Here is a 27620-nt window from a genome sequence, read left to right on the forward strand (position 1 = left end):
AACAGTTCATGGGCTCTTTTATTTTGTAAAACCAAAGCTTACAGATTTTTAACTCATAATCATTCAGAGAGACACCCATAAAACGTGTATTAATAAAAACTGACTTCCAGGCCTCTAATTTTTGTCAAACATAAGGTTCAACAAAAGATACCAAATGTTTACATTACAGTCTTGCCACCTTACACACATCATAAAAATTGAACACATCCAGTAACTTCAGACGTACCATTTAAAACATACCAGTAAGTGCTCCAGTTTTCTGTACCATACAACTTTATTTCAAATTCACATCTTTCTAGGCAATGTATCCAAAATATTTGACTCAAGTGTATGCTTAGACTGTAAATATCTTGTAACAGAGTCTTTCCCATCTCAAAAAAACCCCCATTAAATTTTAGCTCATGTTATAAAAAGTAACCCTGTGGAATGTGACAAGTCATAATTGTGAAATCAAAGTGCTTTAGTTCCATAGCGCAGACAGACACGAGTAGTTATCTAGTGATTCCTCAGTATATCTCAAACACCAAGAGATGTTTGCTCTGTTGCACCCCACCTTGCAAAGACCTTTGGACCATTGTGGTGAAATTTCATTAATTGACAGGTGAACAGTATCAGTGGACCAACAATTTCACTTTGATACGTCAAGTAATGAGTTATAAATGAGGCATCTTTTTCCTATTTTTCAAGTTCCCTTAATAATTACCAAAGTTCTACTGTATTACGCAAGATTATGTTCCAGTTAAGTCTCTTCAAATCCAAGGTGTGCTATATTCAAAACCCTCAAATTATTCCCCCAGAACCCAACATCTATCTAAACCTCATTATTTTTGTGCAATTCTTTGCTATTTCCATGTGAAGAGATAAACACTTCACCCAACAGCTTGTATGAAACAACTATAAACTCTTGAAGCAGAAAAGCTACTTTAATAAGGTCTGGACATTGGTAGTTGCATGGAATATGTTCTCAATTAAGCTCACGTTGCAAGCATTCAGTCAGAAAACCTCCTTCCTAAAGAAGTCTAAAATGTGATTTATCTTCCAGAGAGAAGGAAGTTTAAGACTCAGGCATTTAATTTTCTTTTCTGTTGCAACAGAATTAGCTCTATGCTATAATTTGTATGATTGGTCCCTCCCTCTATTTCAGACACCCCACTTTTATAGAGGTGTACAGCTTAAATGGGAAGGGCCAAGGGAAAATTTCTGGTCCCATTCCACAGATCTACAGATGTAAAGAAAAAGTGCTTTGCAAGACTGATTTTATCCATCACATTTGTGGCAACCAACCCAAAAAGAAGGCACGTAAAATCTATATCAATATAGCTTATAAGTTATAAACTAAAGTTGAACCTCTGTATAATTTCTAGTCTTTTTGTACGAAAGTAATGACCAGCACCTACACAGAGATTTAATTTTTTTAAATGTAACTTTTCCCAGAAATAGTTAAAGTGTCGCTTGCATGCCTATGCAAACACTGTCATTTATTAGCTTTGACACAAAGTGCAGAAACTGGTAATTTATCTGCATGGGAAGTCTAAAGCCAATGCATTGGCAGAACTTCCTTCCCCTGTTGCTACAAGAAATGTAAGCCAGCAGCAAGAACCATAGACAGCTGTTACCTTGAAAGCACACAACTCCCAGCAGCAGCTCCCCTGTGAGGTGTTCTACAGCTTGTGGCATGCATTTAATCAGTGTCTCGAATTTGGATTTTAACGTGTCAAAGCCTATCTACTTTTGGTTAACTACTGGCCAGACATGCACATGCATTCTAGGAAGCCAACTCAAATCGTGCTTTGACAAATGTTGCATTGAAACAGGCCAAACCTTAACAACTGAACACAGATGAGCTGCTACCTTGAGCAGCATTCAGGATCCAGGGTCAGCTCAATACCTCAATTCTTAAGGAAAGCTGAATACAGATACAAATCTGCCTGCTAGATTTCACTGGAATTGCTATCTTTAAAGTAGAGAAACAAGATTCAAGGTTTCCAAAAGCTTTAGCAAACGGATAGGCTCATCAATCAGATTAAGACTTACTAAGTTGTTAAACAACAGTTCAAAGCCTTGGCTATCGCTTCTCTAGACATCGAGGTTTAAAAGAACTCAAAAACCATTGCCATCACTTAACTAGATTATGATATACAATTATACTGCTTCACTCAGAATGATAAACAAGGATAGAGTTTCAGAATTCTCGTTTTTCACTCCGTGTGTGAATTCACACACCTTCCTTTTTTTTTCCCCCTCTTTTTTATTTTCCTCTCCATTTCTGCACAAAGTCAGTTGAAGGGACTGGCACACAAGTTGCTAGTGAATGCAGACCTGTACAGGACCATATTAGAGTTTCATGAAGATTTCATGCAATGGTGTCTTGCTCTTTTATTCTAAAAGAGAACAACTTTCACAGGTAACACATACAACACAATTTTCTGATTTTAAATGTAGTGAGTTACACAAAGAATATTAAGAGGAATTGACTAGACTTAATAACTGGAACTGCACTAGGTCTGGCACTTGAGAATTCACAGTGATTAAAATAAAACTGCTTTGCCTAAGACAAAACATAAGATACCAAATATATAAAAACTCTTTGCTTCTATTATCTTGAATTAGTATTCCAACAGCAATAAGCAAGCTCAGTAGTACCTCAGACAACAGAGACTTCTGCACATGGTTAACTTTATTCATTGTTTGCAGTGCAATTTTTTTTTTTAAATATATTCATGATGTCAAATCAGGCAATTTTCAATGCATAAAGTCAACAGGCTTAAGTCTTTGATGGCTCAAAGCTTGGGTTCTGACAGGAAACCACTCTCTACCATCTCATTTTGGGTACCGAACTCCACACTGTGCCAGGTGGTATTGCTGTTAAATAGAAACTTAAGGTATACTTGCATATTACTGAGATGTTCTAACACAGCAAGTTGTTTGCCAGTAGTTTATAGTACCAGGTGATAATACAAGAGTAAAGCATTTGCCCTCTTCTTTCCCCCTCAACTCACTAATCCTAGTAGATCCACTAACACCGGTTTATGATACTGAAGCCTGCTTTTAGAGAGAAAGGAGCACAGCTTTTAAACACCCCAGCGTTTCTCAGCCCATCTGCTGGCTCTTATTTCAGCACCGAGGGCCTGGCCAAAGCAGCTGTTCTTGGGAGCTGTGAGCTCCCAGAGCCCCGCTGACCCACTGGGCTCACTGGCACCACTGAATTGAGAGTTAAAGCAAGATACGCAGAACCCATTTGGCTGGAATCCACGAGTGTAGATGAGCACCCACTAGGACCTGCCTCACCTTCTGTGCTACACCTTAGGGCACTTTGGTCCATGCACCCACCTCCCAGACCTCCTGCTCCACAGCCTTATCCAAAAACATTGGACTTTGGCCTGAGCTTGAACGATGTTTTGAGGGATTTCTCCTCATGCTCTTCTTCCTCAGTGTCACCACGAAAGGAGGGCGTGTTGTGGATGATCTGAGTCCTGAAGCGGATCTTATTAAGCCGGGGCTTCATCCGTCCACTGCCGGAGGCTTTCCTGGTCATCTCCTTGCCCTTGCCTGGCACTGCTGCCCCATCGGTGCCCTCAGCTTCCTCCCCAGTGCTGTGATGGTGGTGGGAGAGCCGGTAGTTCATGAGGTTGGACGGCAACACCTTGGACAGCCTCCAGCGCCCGCTCCCATTGCCAGCATTCCCTTCCTCCTCCTCCTCCTCCTCTAGGGCCCCCACGAGGCTCCGCATGTCCCCCGAGGTGCTGTGGTGCAGGTACTGCGCAGCCTTGCGCCCACTGTAGTCGCGGATGTCCACGTCGGCGTCGTAGGCACCCACGAGCAGCTTCACCACCTCGGCGTGGCCGTGCATGGCTGCGATGTGCAGCGCCGTGTGCCCGCCGCTCGTGCGGGCGTTGATGTCCACGGGCAGCCGGTGCCGCTGGGCGAAGTTGACCAGCGTGGCCAGCAGCTCCTGCCGCCCGTGCTTGGCGGCCCAGTGCAGCACCGTGAAGCCGGTGATGAAGTCCCGCTTGCACAGCAGCGCCGGCTCGCAGCTCAGCAGCCCCTCCAGGCTCTCCCACCGCCCGTCCGAGGCGGACAGCATCCAGGCGTGCTCCAGGGGGTCCAGGGCCACGGCGCCGGTGGTGCTCCCCTCGTCCTCGGCGGAGGACGACGCCACCGAGGCGCTGTCCGAGTCGCGGCCGCGGCCCCCGCCGGGGAGGGCGCCGCGCTTCAACTGGGGGGAGCCGCCCCGCACCGCCTCCCGCAGGCTCCGGCGGCCGCCGCTCTGCGCCACCGCCCCGGGGGCACCCTCGGCCGCCGCCGCCTCCTCTGCTGGTGGGGGGGGCTGCCCTGGGCCCTCCGCTACCGCGCTCTCCTCGCCACCGCCTCCACCGCGCCCGGGCCGTGGCCCCCGACGGGAGCCCCTCCGCTGGCCCCCGGCCGCCGCCGTGTTCGGCCGGGGCGGCTCTCCCCGCCGCCCCGCGGGCTGCGGGCGGCTGCCGGCATCTTCGCCCGCTGCCGCCGGCGCCTCCTCAGCGCCCGCCCGCGGCGAGGGCGGCGGGCTCGACCGCTCCGCGCTGTTTCTCACCGCCGGCGGCGGCTCCTGCTCCCCAGGGGTCGCGGGGGCGGCGGTGGGGGGCCCCGGGGCGCAGTACCGGCGGCGGAGGTGCACGTACTTGACTCCGGTGCCGGGCTCTTGGCGCACAGTGGCCACGGCGTTGACCAGCTCCTTGAAACGGTGCCGGGCGGCGGCTCGGCGGGCGGGCTCCGCGGGGCTCAGCCAGTCCCGGAAATGCTCCAGCAGCTCCGCGTTGCGCGCCCGCCCGCCCCGCGCCGCCAGGAACCGCACCACTGACTCCTGCTGCAGCTCCGCCGGCTCCGCCATCGCCGCCGCTACCCCATCGCGCCGCTCCTCCTGCTGCTGCTGATGCCGGTGGTGGCGCGGGCGCGGCAGAGCCGTCGCTGCCCTCGCCCCTCCTCCCGGCGGCTGTATGCCCGGCAATCACTGCCGCGGCAGCGGCACCGCGCCGCCCTCCGGCCGGGAGGCACCGCCACTAACGCCCGCCTCGGCGGCGGAGCCGGGACCGCATCCCCGCCCCGCGCTCCTCCCCGCCGCGTGGCTTTCGCCCCTCGGCGGCCGCTCTGGTCGAGTTTTTCCCTTCATCCCTCCTTTCCTCACTTCTTCCCTGCCTCGCCTGGTGAGGCTATGGCTGCTTCCGATGCCGGTCGGCACCCGGTAAGTCCCCTCCGCGGTGTGCGGAGCGGATGGTGAGCAGCCCCATGAGCTGGGGGTCACCCCGGCGCGGCTGAGGGCACGGATGGGACCGGCAGCGCCGGCACCGGGAGGGGAAGGAGAGCGGCGGTAACTCCGTGCCAAGAGGTGGAAGTGCTGCCCGAACGGAGCTGCCCTCTCCGCGGGGGGGCCAGGGTCTGCCCCGCGTCCGTGCCGGGCGCTGGTGAGGGCTGCGTCGGGGGTATCGGGAGTGCGCGGGAAATGCATCCCCCCTCCGCATGCCGTGTAGTTCCTGGAGCTGCCAGGCTTTTAGAACACTTGTTGACAGAATGCGCTCCTGTGGCGCATCGCATATTTCAGGTAATAAGTTGAATCTTGGCTATTGAAGAATTGTTTCTGCGTCATGGCAGAGCTGTCAGCTTTATGCTCTGAGGACGTCGAAGCCATCCACGCGTCAGTGCTGGAGCGTTAATTCCCTAATGCCCACACCTGTTCATGATAGTGGAAAACTCAGGGCGCTGAAACAGTCCTATTTGGGGTGCCCATGGGCACGTCAGTGTGGTGATGTCCACCCTCGGGGCTGATGCCCAGACATCTTTTCCCAGGGCTTCCATGCAACCTGCGTAGCCACCCGAGGCTGGCGAGACCCTCTCCTCCTGCCTCGGCACACACTGATTACTTTTTTCTTCAGGTTTTGAAGGGCAAATTTCAGTCATCTCTACCAGCTCAGTGGAAAGCTAGCTTTTTGCCTGGACTGCCAGTCTGGTTCTGCAGAGGCTTATGCAGAGAGATGCTGGTAGTCTTGAGACCCAGGTTTTGCTGTGGAATGGCCCTGTGTTGTGCAGTTTTAGTCAGAAAGATGTGGCAAATTTAAAAGATAACTAATTTTTTTAGTTTCTTCTGCAAGAAAGAATAGTTTTTAAATGTTATGCTGTCTCAGGCAATGATTTTTCTTTGCATGCTGTTTTTAATGGGCAAGATGACTTTATATATACCAAAATACTTGATTAAATCATAGAATTGTAGAATGGTTCGGGTTGGAAGGGACTTCAAAGATCATCTAGTTCCAGCCCCCCTGCTGTGCACAGGGACACCTCCCACTACATCAGGTTGCTCAGAGCCACATCCAGCGTGATGAATCTTCAGAAATCCAGATGCATTAGCTATGCTACTAGCCTTTTAAAAAGGGAGTGAGGGAAGGAGCGAGATGTATTTAGACCATCTCAGGCTATCTATATTATGTGCTATTTTGTTGAGAGCGTCAATTCTGAGGAAGCAGTGAGAAACAGGAAGTATTTATGGGAATATTGCAGCTTTGCTAGCATCCAGATGATAAGGTTTGAGTTATTCACTGAATAAAGTTGAATGAGATGCTGTCTTCAAGCATAATTAAGCTGCTCCATGCAACAGATACTAATTTGAAGAGACTAGCTAGTAAGGTAACTTAATTGCTTTCAGTATGATCTACAGTTCATACTTCAGGGTAGATTTCTTACTATAGCGTAGCTTTAGATTCGATATGAGGAAGAAATACTTTACTGTGGTTGTGAGGCACTGGAATAGGTTGCCCAGAGAAGCTGTGGATGCTCCATCCCTGGAAGTGTTCCAGGCCAAGTTGGAGCATCCAGGGACTTGGAGCAACCTAGTCTAGTGGAAGATGTCCTGGAATACTCTTTAAGGTCCCTTCCAACCAAAACCATTCTATGATTCTATGATTTTTGAATTACCACCATTTTTCTAATCTAACAATACACTAGTAACTTGTTTTTCAACTGCACGATGTATTATTTCTTTTGGAAGTAGTAGGAATGCGGTATGTGGTCAGTTAGTGGATTTAATTTCTCTATGTATTCATTAGATGGTAGCAGATGAAGCTGTATGAGGTGCTGAGGTTAGAGACAAACACATGATGCCCTTGGAAAATTTCAGAAGGAAAAACGTAGGCTACTGCTTTTCTATTAAGAGATTGCTGTCATGTGGAACAGGTTTACACAGTGACTCTTCTGTAAGGAAGGTGGAGGTGTTGTCCTGAATGAGGGCTCACTTCCTTGTGTGCAGAGCCAGTTTACACACTAAGACAAGGTACTTCTATTTCTTTATTCTAGTTTGTGCGAAGTAGGGAGCTAGGTGATAATGCAAAAGTGCTAGGCCCCAATCATCAAAACCCTGCACCATTTACACATTTTAGGAAACAAAGAAATTACTGTTCATTGGCTACATGGTTTTCTTAATTAGTGGTCTACCTTCTATCATTAAATTATTCTCTCGCTTCTCATGCTAATTAGTCCACAGTCCTTCTCTTCTTTTGAGTTGGTGGGTTTCTTGAGTCAGTGGGATGTGAGTTGGTGGTCACAATTTCCCCCAGCCAGAATTACCTTTTGCCGAGTTAGAGCTGTTTTCAGCACAGTTGCTGAGTTGGCTTTGTTAGTTTCTTCCGTATATTGGGAATTCTGCCAAATGTCCTTGTGGCCTGTAAATTCTGCATTCTTTGTGTCTACTATCAGCAACATATCCTTCTCCCCTCACACTAGGTCTGAGATCATTCAGGTGTGTCAAGCCCTAAATCTTAGCAAGGTGATTCTACCAACAAGTAATTTATCTTTGTAACATTTGTACTTCAGAAGGAAATAAAGTTCTTTCTGCTAGGGTCTTTTCTTGGAGAGTGACAAATGGCTGTGCAGGGGTTTTGAGAGTAGGCTAGCATGGTTTGGATTTAGGCTATTGACAGAAAAATGAAAGGCCTCCCTTCTACAGTCATGCTAAGCCTCTTACACTGGCTTTTCGGTGTGGAAGTGTCAGAGACTGAAATGGTTAATGATTTATGCATCCTAGGAGACTTTCGCAGGCTTTTGACTTGCATTATACCTCAGATGGACAGTTGGGCCCATCCCTCTCTCCAGTAAAGAGCCAAGTTTGCAGGTTTTTGACTTGCATTATACCTCTGATGAGCAATTGGCCCCTCCCTCCCTCCAGTGCTGAAGGTGTGAAGCCCTGAAAAGGCAAGAAGCCGAGCTCACAGACTTTTGACTGTTGATACCTCTGACGAGCAATTGGGCCTCTCCCTCCCTCCCTTCTGCCCATCTTGAAAGGCGGGAACCAGGCCAGACACAGAAGCTCTTGCGCAGGGCCCAAGAAGAGGTTGGAGGCTCGAGGCATGGCCCGTGACACTGACCATGGATATAATAACTCATAACTTCTTGGAGTGTGGGGGCTTCCCTCCTTCACCCCCAGCAGATCAAGGCCACCACTTCAACTGACAGACATGGAAGCTGCAACTACCAAGTTTCATCGCTGGACCCCGTGGGCGGTGACTGTATACATCTGTCCACTCTCAGCTTTTCTTTCCCTTACTCTCCCTTACTCTTATCCTGTCTTTCTCTCCATATGCATTTTATCCCCCCTCAAAGGTTATCTCTATGCCACATTGTTATATGACAACACCCGAAATGCTAGCATGCCTGTTGATACAAAATTGTAAAATAAGCCTTATCAATATGTGTTTTCAGACACTGATTATTCATTGTCCTTTCACTCTAATCCACCCCAAGGGAATTATTGATAAGAACCTGGGTTACTCCCCTCCCCTTTTTCTGGCGCGGGTCGTAACAGGAGGCTGAATGGTTGGTGTTAGAACTGTCTTTTATTGGTGGCAATAGAGCTGTGTAACTAGAGTTCTTAGATGTACTCCCACTGTCTCAGATACACTTGTCTTTAAAGGGACAGGGTACTGACAGTTTTCAGTGTTTCTCATCACTTTTTAATAGTAATTTCCTTCTGGTAGAATACCTAGAGAAATTTCACTTTCAGACATGCTTTGAATGTACATTTATTTTTTTATAGCCCAAAGATGTTATATTTTCCCTTTAAATTCTTCACTTTGTGTGCACAGTCTCCTTTCTGTTAGTCTAAAATGGGATTACCAGATTATAATAGTCTAAAATGAGAGTTGGTGCAGTTGGCGCAGTGCAGTCTGTAGTCCCACACGAGGGAATCCTGTGCAAATGAAGAAGAGGATGAGTATTTACTGTGAGTAATGTCCGTATCCTTTAAGCTACAGGAATTCTGAGACTTGCTATGCATACCTGTTAAAAAAGGTAGCACTTTTATGGGTTTCTAAATGTTAAATTAAAAAATTTCCTGCTGTTCACCGTGTGCGTGTTTCCAGGAACCAGTAATGGTTTCCCATTCCATGTGGGTCGAAAATATAAGAGAAAAAATAGCATGGACCTGTTACCATTTACACTTTTGATATGGAAAGTTTGTTTGAAAATACAGTTAGTTTGTAGGAACCAAGATATTTCCTTTCAGTCTTATGTGTTTTTAGTATGCTCAGTGCCTTGATGTCCTTAATTTCTAGGAGCAAACCAATTGGGATCTGTTTTCTCTATGTGGTTTGCTGTTTACATTTTCAGTTGGACTTGTCTGCTTTATTTCATTCATGTAAATTTCAGTTTTCTCAAATCATGGAATAAAGTTGATTTGACAGATTTTTTTTTTTCAGACTTTGGCTTTTCTTCATTGCATGTAAATCGCAAGGAATGAGTTCCAGCTTACTAGTAGAGTTATTTTGTTGCAGTTGCTAATTGCTTTGCAAATTGCTTCATTAATGTATTTTAAAATTATTTTTATGTAGCAAAATGATGACTATCGAACTTTATCCTTGTCTGCGCACGTTGGGTTTGATAGTTTACCTGACCAGCTGATTAAGAAATCCATCAAGCAGGGCTTCTCTTTCAACGTTCTTTGCATTGGTGAGTAGTATCTGGGTGCTTTAAGGCTTTAGTAATATACCCATCCTTAGGAAGTGACTGAAATTTAAATCCACTTGTGGTGTTAGTTTCTTTAATGTTAAGCGTGAACTATAGTTCTATCCCTTTCCCCAGCTTTGCTTATTTGTATCCATTCTTTGGTTTTATATTTAGCATTTTTGTAAACAATGTGAAGACCAAAAATGTTGAAAGTGGGTGCCATGAGTTTATTGGTTTATCAGCAGTTTTTTGGATTCTTCTGAGTAATCTGGACTACACTTGTAACGAAGAGCTTCAGATTAAAAAAAATCCTAAAATTCCAAGGTGGTGTTACTGAAATGTTTCTATACTTATAAAATATTTGCTCTAGTATTTTACCCTTATTCATAAAAACCCTTTGTTGAACCTTGTTTTTTCACAGCTAGCTATGTAGCTTCTTAAAATCTGTAGGAAATTAGTTCACACTTTTAAAGAAACCAAAGTGTCAAGAGACTGTTCTGCTTATTACTCATTAGCTGGTAACTTACCCTAATATGTAGGATGAAAAAAATAAGTAAAAGATATTTAGTGCTCATTAAAGGAATGCAGGAATGCATTTTCCTTGGAGAAATCAGTTGAGAAGCTTTTGTGTAAATTTGTTGAGTATCTGTGATAGCACTTTCTGTGCTCACTGTGTATTTACTTGATGTGCAAAATGTCTGCCCCAACCCTTCTGTTGAACTTTAGGAGAAACTGGAATTGGGAAATCAGCCTTGATAAACAGTTTGTTTAACAGCAATTTTGAGGACCCTCCATCAACACATTTTCTGCCAAGAGTACAACTTAGAACCCAGACTTGTGAACTTCAGGAGAGTAATGTTCTTTTGAAGCTGACCATCGTAAATACAGTGGGATTTGGTGACCAGATGAACAAAGGAGATAGGTAAGTGCCTTTGTGTCCCTGTGTTATGAAGAAGTTTTGCTCTTAACTGCAAGTTGGTTTATCTTTGGGCTTTGTAGTAAGTATTTGGCTTACATATGTTCTAAATATATCGTTAACTGTTTTCACTGTGTACCAAAGTAAACATGTATTTCTTCTCATGTAGGAAATTCCTTCATGAAATCTGCCCCTTTATTTGTGATGTATTCTTTTATAAATGTTTGTACATACAACATGCAGTAGTTTCTTTTGGGGTGGAGGAAAGCAGGGAGGTCAAAGAAAGGCTTTTTAAACAGCCAAGCAGTACTGTAGATTAGATCTACAGGGTTTTTAACAATTTGATTGGAACGTGTTGAAGACCTTAAACTGGAAGTAACATCATGTGGATTACTGAAGGCCTTTGTTCTTTATGTTGGATGGCTTAGTTGGCAATATAGAGGTACTGCACTGGTGTCTTTCAGAACTTTTTTTGAGTCTCTGCTTTTATGAGTTGAAGATTATACAGTACTGAGCTGTCTCAGCAGATGTTGTTTCCTTCACCCTAATTGTACAGAATTTATGCTATTTGAGTGCCTAAATGGTGGCAATAATAAACGAAGGTCAGAAAGTGGCATTAAGATTGTCATGAGAGCTATGGCTTATGATATGACTGGATAATAGCTACTGCTAGTGACTTGGATGAATGAGGTGCAGGTACATGTTAGTATAGCTATTAGAGGGTTTGATGTGCGTTATAGGAGCTGCCTTTTCACTGTTCTTTTAGTTTTGTGTGTAACAACTGCTTTTGAATTTTGATAGCATTGATCTGGTTTATAAACTTTGTGTAGCAGCAGAAATGTAAGGGTGCACTGCTTCTACATCTAGCAACAGTTTCTTTTTGAAAGCAGATTATAGTCTGGTTTTAAGTAGGATAAAGTATACTTAGACTGTACTTGCTCAGATTTACATTATTCTTTTACATTTCTCATTTTCAGTTTTTGTCTATTGTTTAAGAGCTCTGTCACGTATAGTACTTTAGAAGATAAAGTTCATTCTATTTCTTCATACTGTTAGTTGCATATTTTTCTTTTCTTGTACTGTACCTAAGAGATTTTTGTGTCTTCCTTATATCTAAGAGTTCTGCACTTGCACAGCTTGATGGGAAAAATTTAAAAACATCACTTGAGAAGATCAGTTTTAATCATAATTAACTTTGTGCACCTTTTTTCACTAATGGTAGCTAAGAAATGTTTTATCTGTACTAGGTACACAATTTTTTTTTGAGTAGCTTTTCAGAAATTAAGATTAGTCTGTGCATTTAATTTTCTGCTCTGCTTGAGCAGCCTTTTGACACATAAAGCAAAAATCCATAAAACAATGCAAGAGGAATTCCCCTCTTAGTTTGGTTCTGTTTAGGAGTAGCTAATCTTTGACTTTTAAATTTTATTTCCTGCAGCTATCAGCCAGTAGTGGATTATATAGATGCACAATTTGAAGCCTATCTCCAGGAAGAACTGAAAATTATACGTTCTTTATTTAGCTACCATGATACTCGCATCCATGTCTGCCTCTATTTCATCTCACCTACAGGCCGTTCGCTAAAATCCCTAGATTTGTTAACCATGAGAAGCCTAGACAGTAAGGTAAGACTTTGAAACAGAGTTCCAAGAGTTTATCTTAATTTCTGAAGCATCTTGGAGCTTTCAGGTCCACTACCACCTTTCAGTTCTATATCTGAGTGTTTGGTTTTGCAGTGTTTTTTTGGGTACTGGTGTACTTTAAGTTCAGAATAAATTGTCTCCGCAAGTAGCTTGCAGTTCGTCACTTGTTTATTTATAAGTCAAAAGGAGAGAGACATCCAGCAAGAACATTAAAAAAAGTACAAGGTTTAGAAAAACAGTAAACAAAGTAGAACCACACCAACTTTAAAACTGTAAACATCATATGGAGATTGGATAGGGTACCTTCCATGAGTGCTGTGGTATTTCTAATAAAGGTTATTTCTAGTTCTCAGGCTGCTGGAAAGTTGGCATATAAAAAGCTTTGCAGTGCTATGAAGATCTTTGTTATAGATAACTGAAGAGGCATCTACCACAAACAGAATACCCTGCCAATGTGGTTTTTCGAAGATAGGCTACAGTAGTGTTTTAACATGTTTATTTGTTTAGAAAGCTTTAAAATAGAAGTTTCCAGTGTAATTACTTGCGCTTTCTAAATCCTTAACTTTCTTCCTGTAATAGGGCCGTGTGAAGTAGATGAAGCTAAATGTTTCACCTATTTTAAGAAACCTTACATCATTTGGATTCAATTTGTTGAAATGTTGAGACATTTGAAAACTTGACTGCATCTTCTGTGCCTTTAGTCCTTTCCTTTGTGCTTTAATAGAACCCGTCCTTGCTAAGTATTCTTCCTGCGTTTCCTTATTCTTGAGATATTTCTCCAAGATAACAAGGGTTAAATCAACTGTCTAGTCCACATTTGTGATGATGAGCATGTTTGGAATTTTTTAAAATTTTGTTTGTGGATGTATCTTGCATTTTGAACTTTCTCAATTGCACAGAGCAAGTGGAGGGAAGGTATGGTGGTACAAAGGTAGGGGAGAGCGGGATCACTTCTGTGTGCTATGCTGTTGGTTTATGCCAGATTTAAATATTTATGAAACTACTGTAGAAAATAGGACAATCTCAAGGACCATGTTGTACACTGAGTTTTGAGGTTGGAGTTTGTGTTTAACCACAAAAATACTTGTTTTCTAGGTTGTACCCTCTCCCTTTAAAACAGTGTTTCTTTCAAAAGAAAAGACTGTAGATCCATGAGTCTCAGCATCCTGAGTAAATATTTCCATCAGAATAAACTAAAATTAATTCTTCTTTGGGGAATTTTGGCTTCTAGCCACCTACTGTAACTATTTTTAGTTCTGCTTTGGCACGAAGAGAACATGAACCACATGGAAGTTCATTATTTTATCCCTTTGTAATGGATTCTACTTTCTGATCTTACTACTGAAATACACACAGAAAAAGTATATTCTTTAACTGCATATAAAGTATATACTTTAACTGTAGCTTGGTTTCCATCTTATTGAGGTACTTGTGGTACTTTTAGTACTGCATTCTCCTATGCCAGTTAGGAATTTGGGATTGCGTAGAATGTGGAAATCCCTGGGTGCATTTTCTGAGTAGAGGATTCCCTAAAGAGAAGATGGTACAGCCACATCAAAAGCTGCCTTCAGTTTCTTCCTAAAGCCACCAGAGTGTACGCTGTGTGCTTTTGTTACGGTCTGCCTGGTTTTACAAAACAAGACCAGATTCCACAACTCAGAGGTAGAGAGAGCTCTTGGAATAGGATAAGGTCATTGTGTACTCTCTAATCGTGGGAGCAAAAAACCAGAGTATCTGTGGTCAATTAATTTTTTAACAATTATAAATTGGATGACTGGCTAAGAATTTGGACTGTAGCTTTTAGACATTAAAAAATCCTGTAGTTTTGCTTAGGATGCAATCACTACAGACCAACCGGGTTTCATTCACAGATTAAGGGAATCTTTTTCTGTAGCCTTTCGTGCTGGGAATAGTGATTATTCAACTAAGAGATATGCAGTTTTAATTAATTCTAATGGAATTGTGTACAGGTTACATCCAAGTCAAGAAATTACATGAGTGTACTTTGTGGCGTTTGAGTTTGTTTTTTTTTTTCCTTCTGAAAGAATCTTTGGAAATTTTTATGTTGATTCATAGAGGTACTCTTAAATCAGCTTGCTCGTGCAACCAGTAATGATTTCAAAAATATTTTTTTTCCCTTTGTTGCTTATCTAAAACATAAAATGTATGTGTTTAAATTTTAATGCAATGGCTGTGATGTAACATCAACGTTGACAGCTGTAATCACAGTTTGTGAGGATTTTGCTTTTCTTTCGTTACTGATTTCAGTAGTCTTTCTCTGCTATTCATTTTCTAAGTAATTCTCTCCTAATTAACAAGTACTTGAAAAACTTTGCTGTTGAAAATACAGAATATAGGTTAATTTGATTCTCAGGACTCTGTTCCATCCATTTTTAGAGCTGTATTATAGAAAACCTAAATTGATGTCCCTCAGCTAATTTGATGCAAACTGTGAATTACTCCTAGCTGCACTCACTTATTAAAAAAATATATTCCAACATTTTATTTGATTTTAGATATTTTACCCAATAGGTACTTAGGTTGCATAGGTTACACAGTTAAGGACTGTCATCATGCAGTCTTAGAAGTCATACTTTGGAGTTGGCTTGCTCCCTTTTCATTTGGACATTTTGCTTAGGACAGAAGTCTTATTTGAAAAATAGCCATTTTGAATCTGTTCTTGAGTTTCCATGCTTAGGCATTTTCATTCAGACAGAATAATCAAAAGAATAGAAAATGTGTGGGTTTTTATTTTTTTTTCTCTCCTTCCATTTTGCATCTCTGATCAAAGAACTCTGTAAAAACTCTCATCTTCTGAAATCTGGGAGAATTATTTGTATTGTTCTTCCAAAATATTTGGATATTAGCATTCATTATTTGTATCTAGTCCTGAAAAATGTATGTTTTGGGAGCGGTGTCAGGATTTAAAAAAAAAAAGTAGCATCTGCTGCTGTCCTAAGTTACTGCCATAGGTATTTTAGGAAATAGGGCAGATTAGTAGAACTGAATTTTGAGTTCTGAATAATTAGTGAGCAAGATTTTTCAGTCTTTGTCATTCCTCTGCTCACATCAGATACTTGAGAAAGTCTTTGCTGCAGTGGTGAGGTGAAGAAGATGATGTTTTAGCTGAAAGGAACCCAAGGAAGAGGCTCAGGGGTAGGCAGGGTTTGATAGCCAGCTTCCTTTTCTTTGTGAAGGTAAACTCTCAGCTTTCATTTAACACCTTAACCATATCCCCTGGTGCTATAAACTAGAACAATCTGGTTTTTTAGTAGAAATATAAATAATGACATTTAGTTAATGAGTAGGCATTACTGTTCTTTTGAGTACTTCACTGTATGAGACCTTCTTCCTTGTTCTCTTCTCATATTCAATTAATTTTAAGGAAGACTATTCAGTAGTCTGTTGCTATTTTGTTAAATTATGCCCATGAACATATTTTTAATGGTTTGTGAAGCTTTGATGTCAAGTGATGGAAAAGTTTGGGCTGGGGGAGAAATTAAAGAACTTATCAGAAAACAATTTAAGTTACAAAAGTTGCCACCTTAAAATTGAAGTCTCACGCATTTCATATAATTTATATCATTAATAGGTGAACATTATACCAGTTATAGGCAAAGCAGACAGCATTTCTAAAACTGAGCTTCAGGAGTTCAAGAGCAAAATAATGAGTGAATTAGTTAGTAATGGCATCCAGATATACCAGGTTCCAACTGATGATGAAACTGTTTCTGAAATTAATACCATCACGAATGTAAGTAAATGACAAAAACATTTATGTTTCAGTACTAAAGCATCACTCTCTAATGTTGATTAATGGAATTTCTTTCACCGTTATCTTGAAGTTTATAAGTTTGTATGTCATGAGTTTGTTTTTCTCACCTTAAAAAGCTCATACGTTTTGGCTTTTTCCTTCCCTACTTGCAAATCTTCCTGCCCCTCTGCAGTTGATATCACTTGGTTTTTCTTTTCTGGCTCAGCAACAGAAAAGAAGTTCTCGTGCATAAATATTTTTTCTAATTTCTGAATAATTAATATATAATTACTGTTATGGACAGACAGATTGACTTTGCCCTTTTCCTCAGCAAATACAGCTTTACATCTGTTAGAGAAGATACTTAGGTGCCTTGTGTCTACAATTTTCTCTGGTCTTTATCACAGCAAGTCTTCTGCATGCATTTTTTTCCTTTATTTCCTTTAGTACTTTCATTTGAAATTAGGACAGATTTTCTCTGGGAATGAAAAAGTCAGATATAATTCTGGCTTATTTTCTATCATCCTTTCACATCCTCCCAGGAGTAGCTGCCAGCTTCAACTAAGCTTCTGAGGCTAAATGACTGTGTTTTGAGCACTCTGCATTTGTTTATGTGCAAGTGTTTGTAGATGCACATGAACATATGTTTGTGTGTACCGGGGTTTGAAAGCAGGGAGCAGGAGCCAGTGTGCTGGAGTGCATCGCTCTGCATTCCAGCCTCTGTTACTTGGCCAGGCAGTGACCATGTGCAGCTCTTGGTCAGTGACAGGTCCTTCTGCTGTGGGGAAAGGTAGTGAGTTCTTACTTACCTCTTCCATGCTCTGTTAGTGATGTGTTTTCCAGGTAATGATTTTTTTTGTTTGGTCAGTTGTTGTGGGTCAGCACACAGACAGTCAGCCATCTGGGCAGTCCACAGCAGTAACCATGCCATGGATTCCAACCTGTGATTGGAATGATCCTTAATGGGGATATGAATTCTGACTGAATGCAAATCGTGTTCTAGAGCAGCTTTCTGTTTGCTAATGATGCTCTTCCTAATGCAGGATGTAGTCAACTGCCTTTGCCATTGGGGCAGACCTGCTGAATCAGGTCCAACCTGTTGTTCACCAGGTCATTGTCCCCAAATCTTATTCTGCAAAGTGCCTTGCCAGACAGTTGGCCCTCAGCGTGTGCTGGGGCATGGGGTTGTTCCTCCTGACATGCAGGGTTTGCCATTGCTCGCATTGCCACTTCATGAGATACCAGTTGGCCCATTTTCCAGCCTGTCGAGGTTCCCCTGAATTGGCAGCACACCCATCTGAGTCTGTAAACCGCTCCTCCTGCTTTTGTTATTGTAGCTTGACTTTTGTATCAGTAGATAGTGAGTAGCTACTGATCTCTGCAAAGTGGTTTTTGGTTTGAAATTGCCTGTTGTATTTTCCTGAAGTGGTGTTTTTCCCCCTAATTTATTTCTGAAGTGTTTTTCAGTTGTGGCATAAGAATACTGAGAGATAAGACTTTATTGGTATGACTCTTACAGGGTAATTTGCCTTTTGCCGTAGTAGGAAGTATGGAAAAGGTGAATATTGGAAACAAAATGGTGAGAGCTCGTCAGTACCCTTGGGGCATTGTAAAAGGTAAATGAATTCTCAGAGGTGTTTTTATGAGATTTTTGTTGTTGTTGTTGAAGTATAAAATTCACCAGTAATACAAGGAGCGTTCCACTGATGGCATGATGATTGTATTTTGGATCAACAGCTTAAGAAGTTTAGCAGTTAATATTTGAGGTGTGCACTAACTGGTAGTTTTATCAACACTGATACATCCTTGGAATCAAAGTATGACATGGTGTATTGTAGTATTTGGGTAGGGTAGTATGGTGGCAGTTCCTCTAGCACTACCAAATTTCAAACTTTATGGTTGTCAGTAAAGAAGGGGGTAAAAAAGAAGAAATGTCGTGTTGTTCAGCTCAAACAGGAAATCAGGACATGTTCACCAGTACTTACGGTTCTTCAGTACTTCAGTGTTGTATTATAGAAATTACAAGGAAATATAAGAGGTATAATAAACAATGCTATACCTTTTTCTAGAATTATGTTTAGTAAACAAAATAAATGAATCTCAGTGCTGTTTAAAATGTATTTTGACTACTTTGCTACTCGTGCATAATATAAAATCTCTTTCTTTTTATTGATCAGTGGAAAATGAGAGCCACTGTGACACTGTAAAGCTTCGCAAGATGCTTTGTGCAAATATGGAAGACTTAAGAGAGAAGACTCATGCACAACATTATGAGTTGTACAGACGCTGCAGACTGGAAGAGATGGGTTTTAGAGACATTGGCCCCCAGACCAAACCAGTCAGGTAAAGGACTTCATGTGCAGCACTTGCTTTCAGCATCCATTCACTTCACATTTGCCTGTATCAACCCAATACAGAGCAGTGATCATACACAAAATAGGTTTTCTGTGAGGGAAAGAAAAATTTGGGGTTTTTTAAATCAAAGGATGTAGCTGTTCATTCAGTTATCTTCATAGAGAAGTATATGGGATTAAATGAGCATTACTTTTAGAGGCATGCAAGCCAGATGTATTTTGAAATCCTTCTCTTTTATAATAAACCCGAGGATTTTAGTTTTTCTCAGGAAGAATGTCTGTTTTCTTCAGGTACATGTACTTTATGAATTTTTCAATTATTTTCATTGTGTATAAGCATTCTGTTTTACTTTCTTTTTTAAGAATGTCTGATTCTGAATATGGTTCGGTTGAACTCAAGGGTTCAGAAGGAACTGAAATAAAACCTTTTACAAAATCAGTGGTTACACTGTTGGCTTCCCACATTATCTGCCGTAACAAATCTCTAGCATTTTCAGGTCAAGAAATTTCTTGCTAAACTGTAGGGAGTTAAAAGAGGATTCCAAAGAAAAGTTAAGCAGCAGGTTAGAGACAGTTGTTTCATGTAGTAAAGCTGCTTTCTGCAGGAAGCATTTAAAATTTCTATATCCTATTTGTTTAATCTTTTTTTCTCAATTCTGTTGTCTTCCAACTTCCTTTTTTTTTTTTTTTTTCTTTTATGCATGGCACTATATTTTGTAATTGATCAGAATCCTGATGGGGAAGAACTGGTGCTTCAGTTGCTGTTCATGGTTTGCTGAAGTGCTGTTATTGCATAGTCATGATGGGAAATACTGACTTAAAGCAGGCATGAAAACTGATTAATACTTTGCAGTAAGAACAGTTTCTAATGATTGGAAGCTACTGGTTTGTTTATTTGTTGTTTTACTTAGTTATCAGTGTCTTTACCCATTCTGTTCTGGTAAAAATAAATGTCTTCCTTCCAAACAGTTGGGTTTAGGGGCTTAAATTCTTGGCTTTCACCTGTTCTTTACACAGAAGTTTTAAGTAAATTGTAGTTACTGTAACTTGTAGAAATGGAGCAGTATTTCCTTGACTTTGACTAGGTCTAGTTCATATACTGGTCAAAGAATACTAATTAAGTAAGATTAATGTAACCAAGGAAGATGCTGGATGTGGACAGTTTTTTCTGAAGTCTTAATGTCAAGGCGCATTTGCAGATTAGTTAATTTACATGATCTTGACCTGTCTGTGACTCACAGTAATCTCTTGAATATTCTCTTGACTTAACAAGAAAGGAATACATCCTTTTCATAGAGAACCAAAGGTGAAAGAGGTTTAAAACCAACTGAAATTAACCATAGACTTTTATTTGGTTTAAGTTTAAGAATGTACATTAACATTCTTCGTCCGGGGGAAGTTTTTTTTTAGAGATTTGTTCATGGCAATATTGACTTCAGTACCTTTGACTTTTCTGAACTTGAATGTCACAATGTACAACCATCTCAAGAAAGAAGTTAAATTATAAAAAGTATCATCCACAGAAGTATTTTCTTCCACAAACTCAAGAATTCTCTTTGTAAAACCCCTACACAGTTTGCATTTACTAATGGTCTAAAATGGTAGGTTTGTATCAGAATGTGCTGGTATTTTACACTGCAGAAGCTGGTTTAGAAATCGATCACTTCATGGATATACAGAAGAGCTGAGTTCCCTCTGGTGTGTAGTTTTTATGTGTGGCCCACTAAATGTCAGGTTTGTTGAGAGATTTTTGACAAGAAAGTACATTTAATAATTAGTTTTGGTAAACTGGATCTATTGAAAATGTCATTGTTTTGAAAGGATGAGAATAGATATTCCACAAGAATCTAGAAAAACAAACTTTTTCCCAGGTTTACTGGAGCAGGAAGAGAAAAGCATGATTAAGGTGGGTGTGGTTGTCCCTCAATTGTGTGGCATAGTGAACGACACTGAGGTCTGAAAGAGAAGGTGTTTGGTGTTTTGGGAGAGACGTTTTATGATACCATAAAAAAGGAAGAGAATTTAGGGGATGTGTATGCAGTGTAATTAGCAGACTAACACAGCCTTACCAAGAAGGTGTTTTATAAAGCTGCTGAGGAAACAATAAAAGGTGTCATCCTCAGCATAGACATAGAAAATGTCTTCTTACTAGAGGAAGTTTAGTGCTTCTTGTTTTGATGACTTTTACATTTATATATCTTTCAGAATAGGGACTATCCAGTTGTTCTAGGCAAAAATGTGTTATTAAATTGTTATCCTCTTTGTCCTTAAAGATGTGTACAGTATATACAGTTGGATTCTAAGAGCTGTAGTTTCAAAGTTGAATTAATATTGCATAGCAGCATATGCCTGATGATTAAAATTTTATGCTGCCTGTGTAAATAATGATCAAAGTGCATGTTGAGAAGTCATATTTTGTGCCTGTGATGTAGCTGCCTACATATTAAATTTGATAATCTGAATTGGGTTATTTGATGTTAATTTAGAAAACTTTTACTAGACTTGAATAATTGACTATTTGTAGCATTTGAACATTGACACTGAGTAGGTGACGTGCCTTGCCTTTTAGCATGTTGTGAAGCTGCCTGTGACATTCCTCTACCACTCTTTAGAATTTAGAAGTACCACAGTAGTTTATTCATCCGAATTTGTATGCCACTGCAAAGCAAATCCAGTAATTCTTGGGTGTTCAGCTACCTTGTGAGGTAGGTTGTAAAGGCTTTCACTCACGTGTGAAAAAACATGTTGGCAAACTTTATTTTTTATGGGAGATGTAGAAAGAGATAGATTCAACACACAACAGAAAAATATGTTTGCATTGCTATTACTAGGTGTGAGAAGGGAAAATAAAAGTAGTAATAGTCTGAAGTGACTGTTCTGTGTACACTTTTAAAATGCCTATTCCCTAATCCTTTATTTTTTGTGAAGCTCTTTCATAATAGCTTTTTAATTTGTTTCTTTGCAATTGCCTTCTAAGAATGAAGTAATGAAATCAATGGATAGCAGAGTGTTTGTGGTATGGTTTATGCATTTTATGCAATATGTGTTGGATATAAAATCCAAGAAGTGGATTTTTTTGTATTTTTTTTAATACTTAAAATTGGGATTTGTATTTCTTTGTTGTTGAAAAGTAAAGATAGGCTATTTTTTGTTTGTGGATGGTCTAGTACTGCCTTTTCAATGGTCCAGTTATGTCCATTAGGAACATGAATTCCTACTTTTAGGTCATTCTTGGTGAGAGATATTTGCTGAGATGTTTTGAATGGAAAAATTGGCAATAGTTGAAAACAGAAATCTGGACATGAAGAACGCTTCCAGCAAAACAAAATATATTCACACACATAGTTACGTTAGGTGTTTGGAAGGAAGGGGAGGATTAGTAGTTTTGAAGCTGGACATTTTGTTAAGTCCATTTTTCAATCTAAGCTAAGTTGTTTCCTACAGGGACTTTCTTGATTTGAAAGAAGAAAACTAATAGACCAGAGTCTGTTGAAAAAAGCTGAGGATTGATATTCAGGCTGTGTGCTTGCATTTAGATTCTCTGATGTTAATCTTTCTCTGGTTCAATTGTTTTTCTGTCATCATAATTACAATTGTTTCTTCATCATAATTGCAATTAAACATAATTGTAACATAAACACCTCGTTTGCTCAATATGCAAGGAATCATATAGTCTATGCTTTATTCCTCCCTGAAATTGGACCTTGCAGTTCTTGAACTTGTTTATGTTTCAGTCTGTTTTGAAGATGATGACAGAAAAGCAGGAAGGATTCAGTAATATGAATAAAACTTATGTGTAGAGGAAGGTTGATATGACTCTTGTTGTCTTTTCTAAGAAAAGAAGTCTAATATCTGAAAGGCTATTAGACTTTTTCCTTGAGAAGTCACTTGGGAATGGAGTTCATCTGACCAACTGCAGACCTTTGCATTTGAGCTCAATATTTTAACTGTCTCAAGGTGAGATTGAACTACATCCAAAATACCTATTTTTCATGCCTCCACTGGGAAAATGGTAATTATTTAGATCTACCACAACCTTAGTGTTGCTTAATATCAACTTAAGTAGTTAGGTAGTCAAGGCATCACACTAGAAATACCTGCCACTAGTTAACCTTTAATTTTTTTTTTTTTAGTGTTTTTTTTTGTTTGGTTGGTTGGATTTTTTTTAGTTTTTCAGATATACCTTAATTGATAGTCTAATGTTATACAAAAAGTTACAAGTGTTACTTTCAAATTTGAAAGCTTTAAAAAATTTAGCAGAACAAACTGTAAAGTAGTATGTAAATACCGGTGTTGTTCAAAGTGCACAAACACTGTGTTCCACTGTGAGTTGAATTCACTTCACAGTCTTTATTTATGAACGTAACCTGTTTGATTTGCATCTTCAGGCTTCCATGCTTTCAGTCTTATGCAGACAGAGAAGCTGTATGTCACAGCTATGCTTCTTCAGAAAGGTAGGTGGTAGTGCTGGTACCTCTGATTAGTTTAGACTTTATTCACAATCCCTTCCTCCAAAACCTCAATAAGAATGCATTATTTAAATAATTAACTATAACATTTAGATTTTGCAAGTGTCTTTGTACAGAGTATAAAATTCTGGAGGTCTAACCGAGAAGAATGAGAGAACCTGTGAACTTGATTTTCATAATGTTGTAAATGAGAAGCAGTGAAACCAGTCCTCAGACAAACTGAAAAGTGTTTTACTATGAGTAATGGATGCAGTAATGTTGAAAGGATTGGCTTAAGATGTGAACTATTTCCCCTTCCTCCCCAAACCTCCTAAAACCAAAGACTGTTTGGGTCATTACGTTGCTGATCTGCCAAATGTAGAAGAGGAAATTTTGTTTTAGTTTTGTCTTTGTGATTTCCAGAACAACTCAGTCCAGGGGGAGGGGGCATTTCATAGGATCACAGAATGGTTTGGGTTGAAAGGGTCCTCAAAGACCATCTAGTTCCAACCCCTCTGCCATGGGCAGGGACACCTCCCACTAGACCAGGTTGCTCAGAGTCCCATCCAACCTGGCCTTTAACACTTCCAGGGATGGGGCATCTACAACCACCCTCACAGTAAATTTAAAATATTCACTTAATTTCTTCTCTTCCTTCTACACATAATTTGATAACTTAGTAAATCCAGTGTCTTCAAAGATAATCTTTTACTAATTTCAAGACAAAATTGCTTTTACCTGGTAAAGTAACCTAGGTTGAGTCTAAAGACGTCCACATGAAGAAATGAAGGTGTGATTACAGCATGTTAGCTCAGTCTAACACTTGCTCTAGCAGCTGTATTGCACCCAAAGGCAGCATGTTTGCTGGCAGAAGTGACACTGGGTGCAAAAGTGTGTATAGTGTGAGACTGCTGGCACTTGAAAAACCTGTGCTGTAGCTTTATTGTCTAAACTTAAAGATTCTGTGAATTGATGTATCTGTATGAAAACCGTGCCCCCATGTCATATGATAGATAGAATTTAGAATTTCAGGATGACCCAATTTACTTCACAGCTGGTTAAACCTCCCCCCCAAAAAAAACCAAATAAAAAAACAAAGGGGTGATTGTTCTGAGTTTATTTTGTTGCTGTGCAGTGCTCAAATAAGATAGAAAAGGAAGAGCGCTCTGACCTTGATAACTTACAAACATTGTCTGCATGTGCAATTTCAAGATGATTCTTCTCTCTCTTCCAGTGATATTTTGAATACAAATAAGAAACTTTAACACTGTGAAACTGGCCAGTCATCATAAATTTAAATATAGAAGGGAGCTGTTAAAACTTACTGTTCCTCTAAATAATTAACTTTTTAAATGCCCTTTTTAGTAAGTCTTTCCATTCATAAACTTTTTAAATAGAAACAGTAAAAGGTAAGACAAAACCTGATACATAAGTATGGATGTCTATTAAAAATGTAAACCAAAGTTAAATATTTTATATACATACCTATTTATTTTACGTCAGAGTGGAAGGCATGAGATACCTTGCAAAGGACAGTGACTGATGTTAGCTGAAAAGGGCTCACTAGTCAGTACTCATGAAGTGTTAGAAGAGACGAATGGTGTAACAGAAACAAAGAACTTGAACATTGTTCATGTTTTGATCTGTTCGTATGCACTGTGTCCTAGAAGATAATGGGCAGGTGCTTTTGAGTTTCTAGTAACCATTAGCAAAGCTACGATCCACCAGTTCTGCCTCTCTGGAATCCTGTGATTTAGAAAAGTTTGTGGTAAATATTTTGGTGGAAGAACTTGTGTCATTAAGCAGTTTTGCTTTTCAAAGGCAATGTGCACTTTGGTGTATGAGATACATCTGTGGAAAAGCTCCATTCATGTTTCATTGAAAAGCTGAACACTTTCTGCCAGCACTGGGTGATAGCAGTGGTAGTATAGACCTCACACCTCTAGCAGTTTATTTGTATGAATAAATTACCAGCATCTTTTAATTTGACATGATATGCTTTGCCACAAAAAAAGTGTCTCAATTGCAAGTGCCTGTTGTTTGGACAAAAAACATTATCTTGTGTACTAAAAGGAAAGGGAGGCATAGATTTAAAAGTAAAGAAGTGGTTTAGTTACTTGCTGATTTGTTCTGTTGCCAGATATTTACTCAATGATGTGAACTAATTTACACCTCCTGTATAATTTCAAATATAAATATGCATTTATGCGGTATATTTGCTTCTGAGAGAGGGGATTCAGGAAAAACCAAGCAGTCTTGAGGTTTTCCAACATGCATGTTGGAAAGTAACCCTGTTTTTTCGATGTTGAACTACTTAGGAAATTGTTTTTTATTCTATATTAATATAACTACCATATTTAAATTTTGACTCTGCACAAAGAGAGTGCTATATAGTTTGAAGATCCTGTTATTGTCTTTAATTTTCATATAGAAATAATAATTTTTTTAGTTGTGTTAATGCTCCAGATTAATTGCTTTCTTAAGTTCCTACTTTAAGACTGAGGTTTTACAATGCAGAAGTTTTGGGGGATTTTTCTGGCAATTTCAGTGTTTCATTAGTAAGCAACTTAAAGGAGAAACTTATGCATGTTGGAGTCAGGAAGGTATAACTCAAGACTTTAGAACATTAGATGCCTAAAGTGCTGTATTTACTTTGAAATGTAAATTGCCCAGGAGCAGTTAGCATAAATAATTTTACTCAGAGTTGTTTACATAAGTAAAAAAATAGTAATACAAGATGCTTGCTTCTGTTCAGGTTTGTTTATGAATTTTTATGTGGGAAGCTGTAGAAATTAATATTTCAGATGAATATTAATTGTTTAAATGATTTTTTAGATTGTTGGTTTTCCACATTGAATAAAGCAACATGCTGGAAACTTGCTTGTTTTTGGACTTCAGTCTACAGGAAGCCTATGAGGCAAAGAGGCATAAATTCTACCTTGAACTGCAAAGAAAAGAGGAGGAGATTAAAAAACGATTTGGACAGAGAGTGAAGGAGAAAGCAGCAATGTTGAAAGAGGAAGAGCAAAAGGTAAGCATGCCTGTCTGTCTTGTTTGCTGAGCTTTGGAACAGTTAAGTTCTTAACAAGATCACTGGTTGATGTTTATAATTTCCTAATATTTTGAGGACAATAACACTTTAAATCAAAAGCAGATTATTTAGACAGATTGATTGGTTTAGCAGATTGATTAGACACAAGCAAACAAAAGAATATGTCTTAGGAGGAGCAGCTGAGGGATTGTTTAGCCTAAAGTAAAGGAGGCTCAGGGGAGACTTTATTGCTCTTTACAACTACCTGAAAAGAGGTTATAGTGAAATAGGGATTGGTCTCTTCTGCCAAGTGACAAGATGAGAGGAATTGGCCTCAGGTTGTGTCAGGGGAGGTTTAGATCGTATATTAGGAAAAATGTCTTCACCGAAGGGCTGGTCAAGCACTGGAACAGGCTGCCCAGGCTAGTGGTGGAGTCACCATTCCTGGAGGTATTTAAAAGATCTGTAGGTGTGGCACTGGGGGGCATGGTTTAGTGTTGGATTTGGCAGTACTGGATTAATGGTTGGACTCGATTTTAAGGGTCATTTTCAACGTAAATGATTATATCATTCTATAAATGGCAATCGTTTTTTGAAAGGAGGAAGCTTACGGTCTAATGGCTTTGGTGGATAGCAGGGCCAAGTCTATAGAGTAGGAGTTGATATGGTGAAGTAAAAGAGTGATGAATATAATAGTTGTGTTTCTTTGTCTTCTGTAGCAGTATGCTGAGAAACATTGGTAATCTATAGCAGCACACTAGGTACTTTTCATGCTTAGATTGCTCTGTAAAAACAAAGATTTTAGGAAAAAATGCCATGCGTTGTTTTTTTGGAGAGTGGGCTATGTATGTTTTTATGACTTCCAGATTCAGTTATTAAATCTAAGGTCAACCTTCATGTTGATGGTGGTGTTTTTGTTGGTTTGGCTTGGTTCTGGTTTTAAAATCTCATCAGTTCCCAGCTGCCTTAAGACTACTGGGAGATGTGGAATATTTCTTGAATATGTTGTTGAAGATTTAGTCCTGTCAAGCTGGACTAGCAAAACAGAATCTTCTCATCTACTTTCTGTCAGACTCTATCATGGTCATGCCTATTTATATTAAAATACTGGTTTAATTGAAATTTAGAACCTGTGCATTTTTATTAATATTCTTTTCTGTACATCAGTTTCCCAACAAAGCTGCAGCAGTTTTTTTTAGGTGTTCAGATGCATGTTTTAAATAAGAAGGCTTAATATTTGTTTTCTAAATCTGTCGAGATCCCCATGCTACTTGTGGAGAAAAAAAAAATCAAATTCAGTCCTTCTCAGTATGAGGCTATCCAATTGGAAGAATACTTGGCCATGTTCAAAGTAGGTTCAGCAAGGTCTTACACAGTATCTATGATACTCTTTGATAATTTCCTTCTATGATTTATACAAGGTGGTTTGTGAGCTCTGCATATTGCAATTGAATTACGGATATTAGTTTTCCAAGTTCCCGATGTGGGAAAGTGATCATGCAGTCACTCCT

The 27620-nt window shown here is 40.0% G+C and overlaps 2 protein-coding genes across 3 annotated transcripts in view; one reads left to right on the plus strand and one right to left on the minus strand.

Moving 5' to 3' along the window:
* SOWAHC (sosondowah ankyrin repeat domain family member C) lies at positions 1 to 4964 on the minus strand. Its single transcript, XM_027640714.1, has one exon. It carries the CDS (start codon positions 4865 to 4867, stop codon positions 3356 to 3358), a length of 1512 nt encoding a protein of 503 aa, XP_027496515.1. The 5' UTR covers positions 4868 to 4964; the 3' UTR covers positions 1 to 3355.
* SEPT10 (septin 10) overlaps positions 4909 to 27620 on the plus strand; it is a 25954-nt gene continuing 3242 nt past the window's right edge. Inside the window, exons 1-9 of one of the 2 annotated variants that reach the window (XM_027640698.1) lie at positions 4909 to 5218; positions 9849 to 9966; positions 10690 to 10885; positions 12318 to 12504; positions 16115 to 16276; positions 17796 to 17892; positions 18454 to 18619; positions 23019 to 23084; positions 25977 to 26109. In XM_027640698.1, the coding sequence (XP_027496499.1) occupies positions 4910 to 5218; positions 9849 to 9966; positions 10690 to 10885; positions 12318 to 12504; positions 16115 to 16276; positions 17796 to 17892; positions 18454 to 18619; positions 23019 to 23084; positions 25977 to 26109 (1434 nt within the window). In that variant the 5' untranslated portion in view covers position 4909. The remainder of the gene's footprint in view (positions 5219 to 9848; positions 9967 to 10689; positions 10886 to 12317; positions 12505 to 16114; positions 16277 to 17795; positions 17893 to 18453; positions 18620 to 23018; positions 23085 to 25976; positions 26110 to 27620) is intronic. The other variant, XM_027640704.1, reaches the window with a different exon arrangement.

Source organism: Corapipo altera, unplaced genomic scaffold, assembly GCF_003945725.1.
Source record: "Corapipo altera isolate COAL_440 unplaced genomic scaffold, ASM394572v1 0, whole genome shotgun sequence".
Classification (NCBI taxonomy): Eukaryota; Metazoa; Chordata; class Aves; order Passeriformes; family Pipridae; genus Corapipo; species Corapipo altera.

Coding starts and splice junctions, on each gene's coding strand:
- SOWAHC (XM_027640714.1), bottom strand. CDS start 4,867: ATGGCGGAGCCGGCGGAGCTGCAGCAGGAGTCAGTGGTGCGGTTCCTG.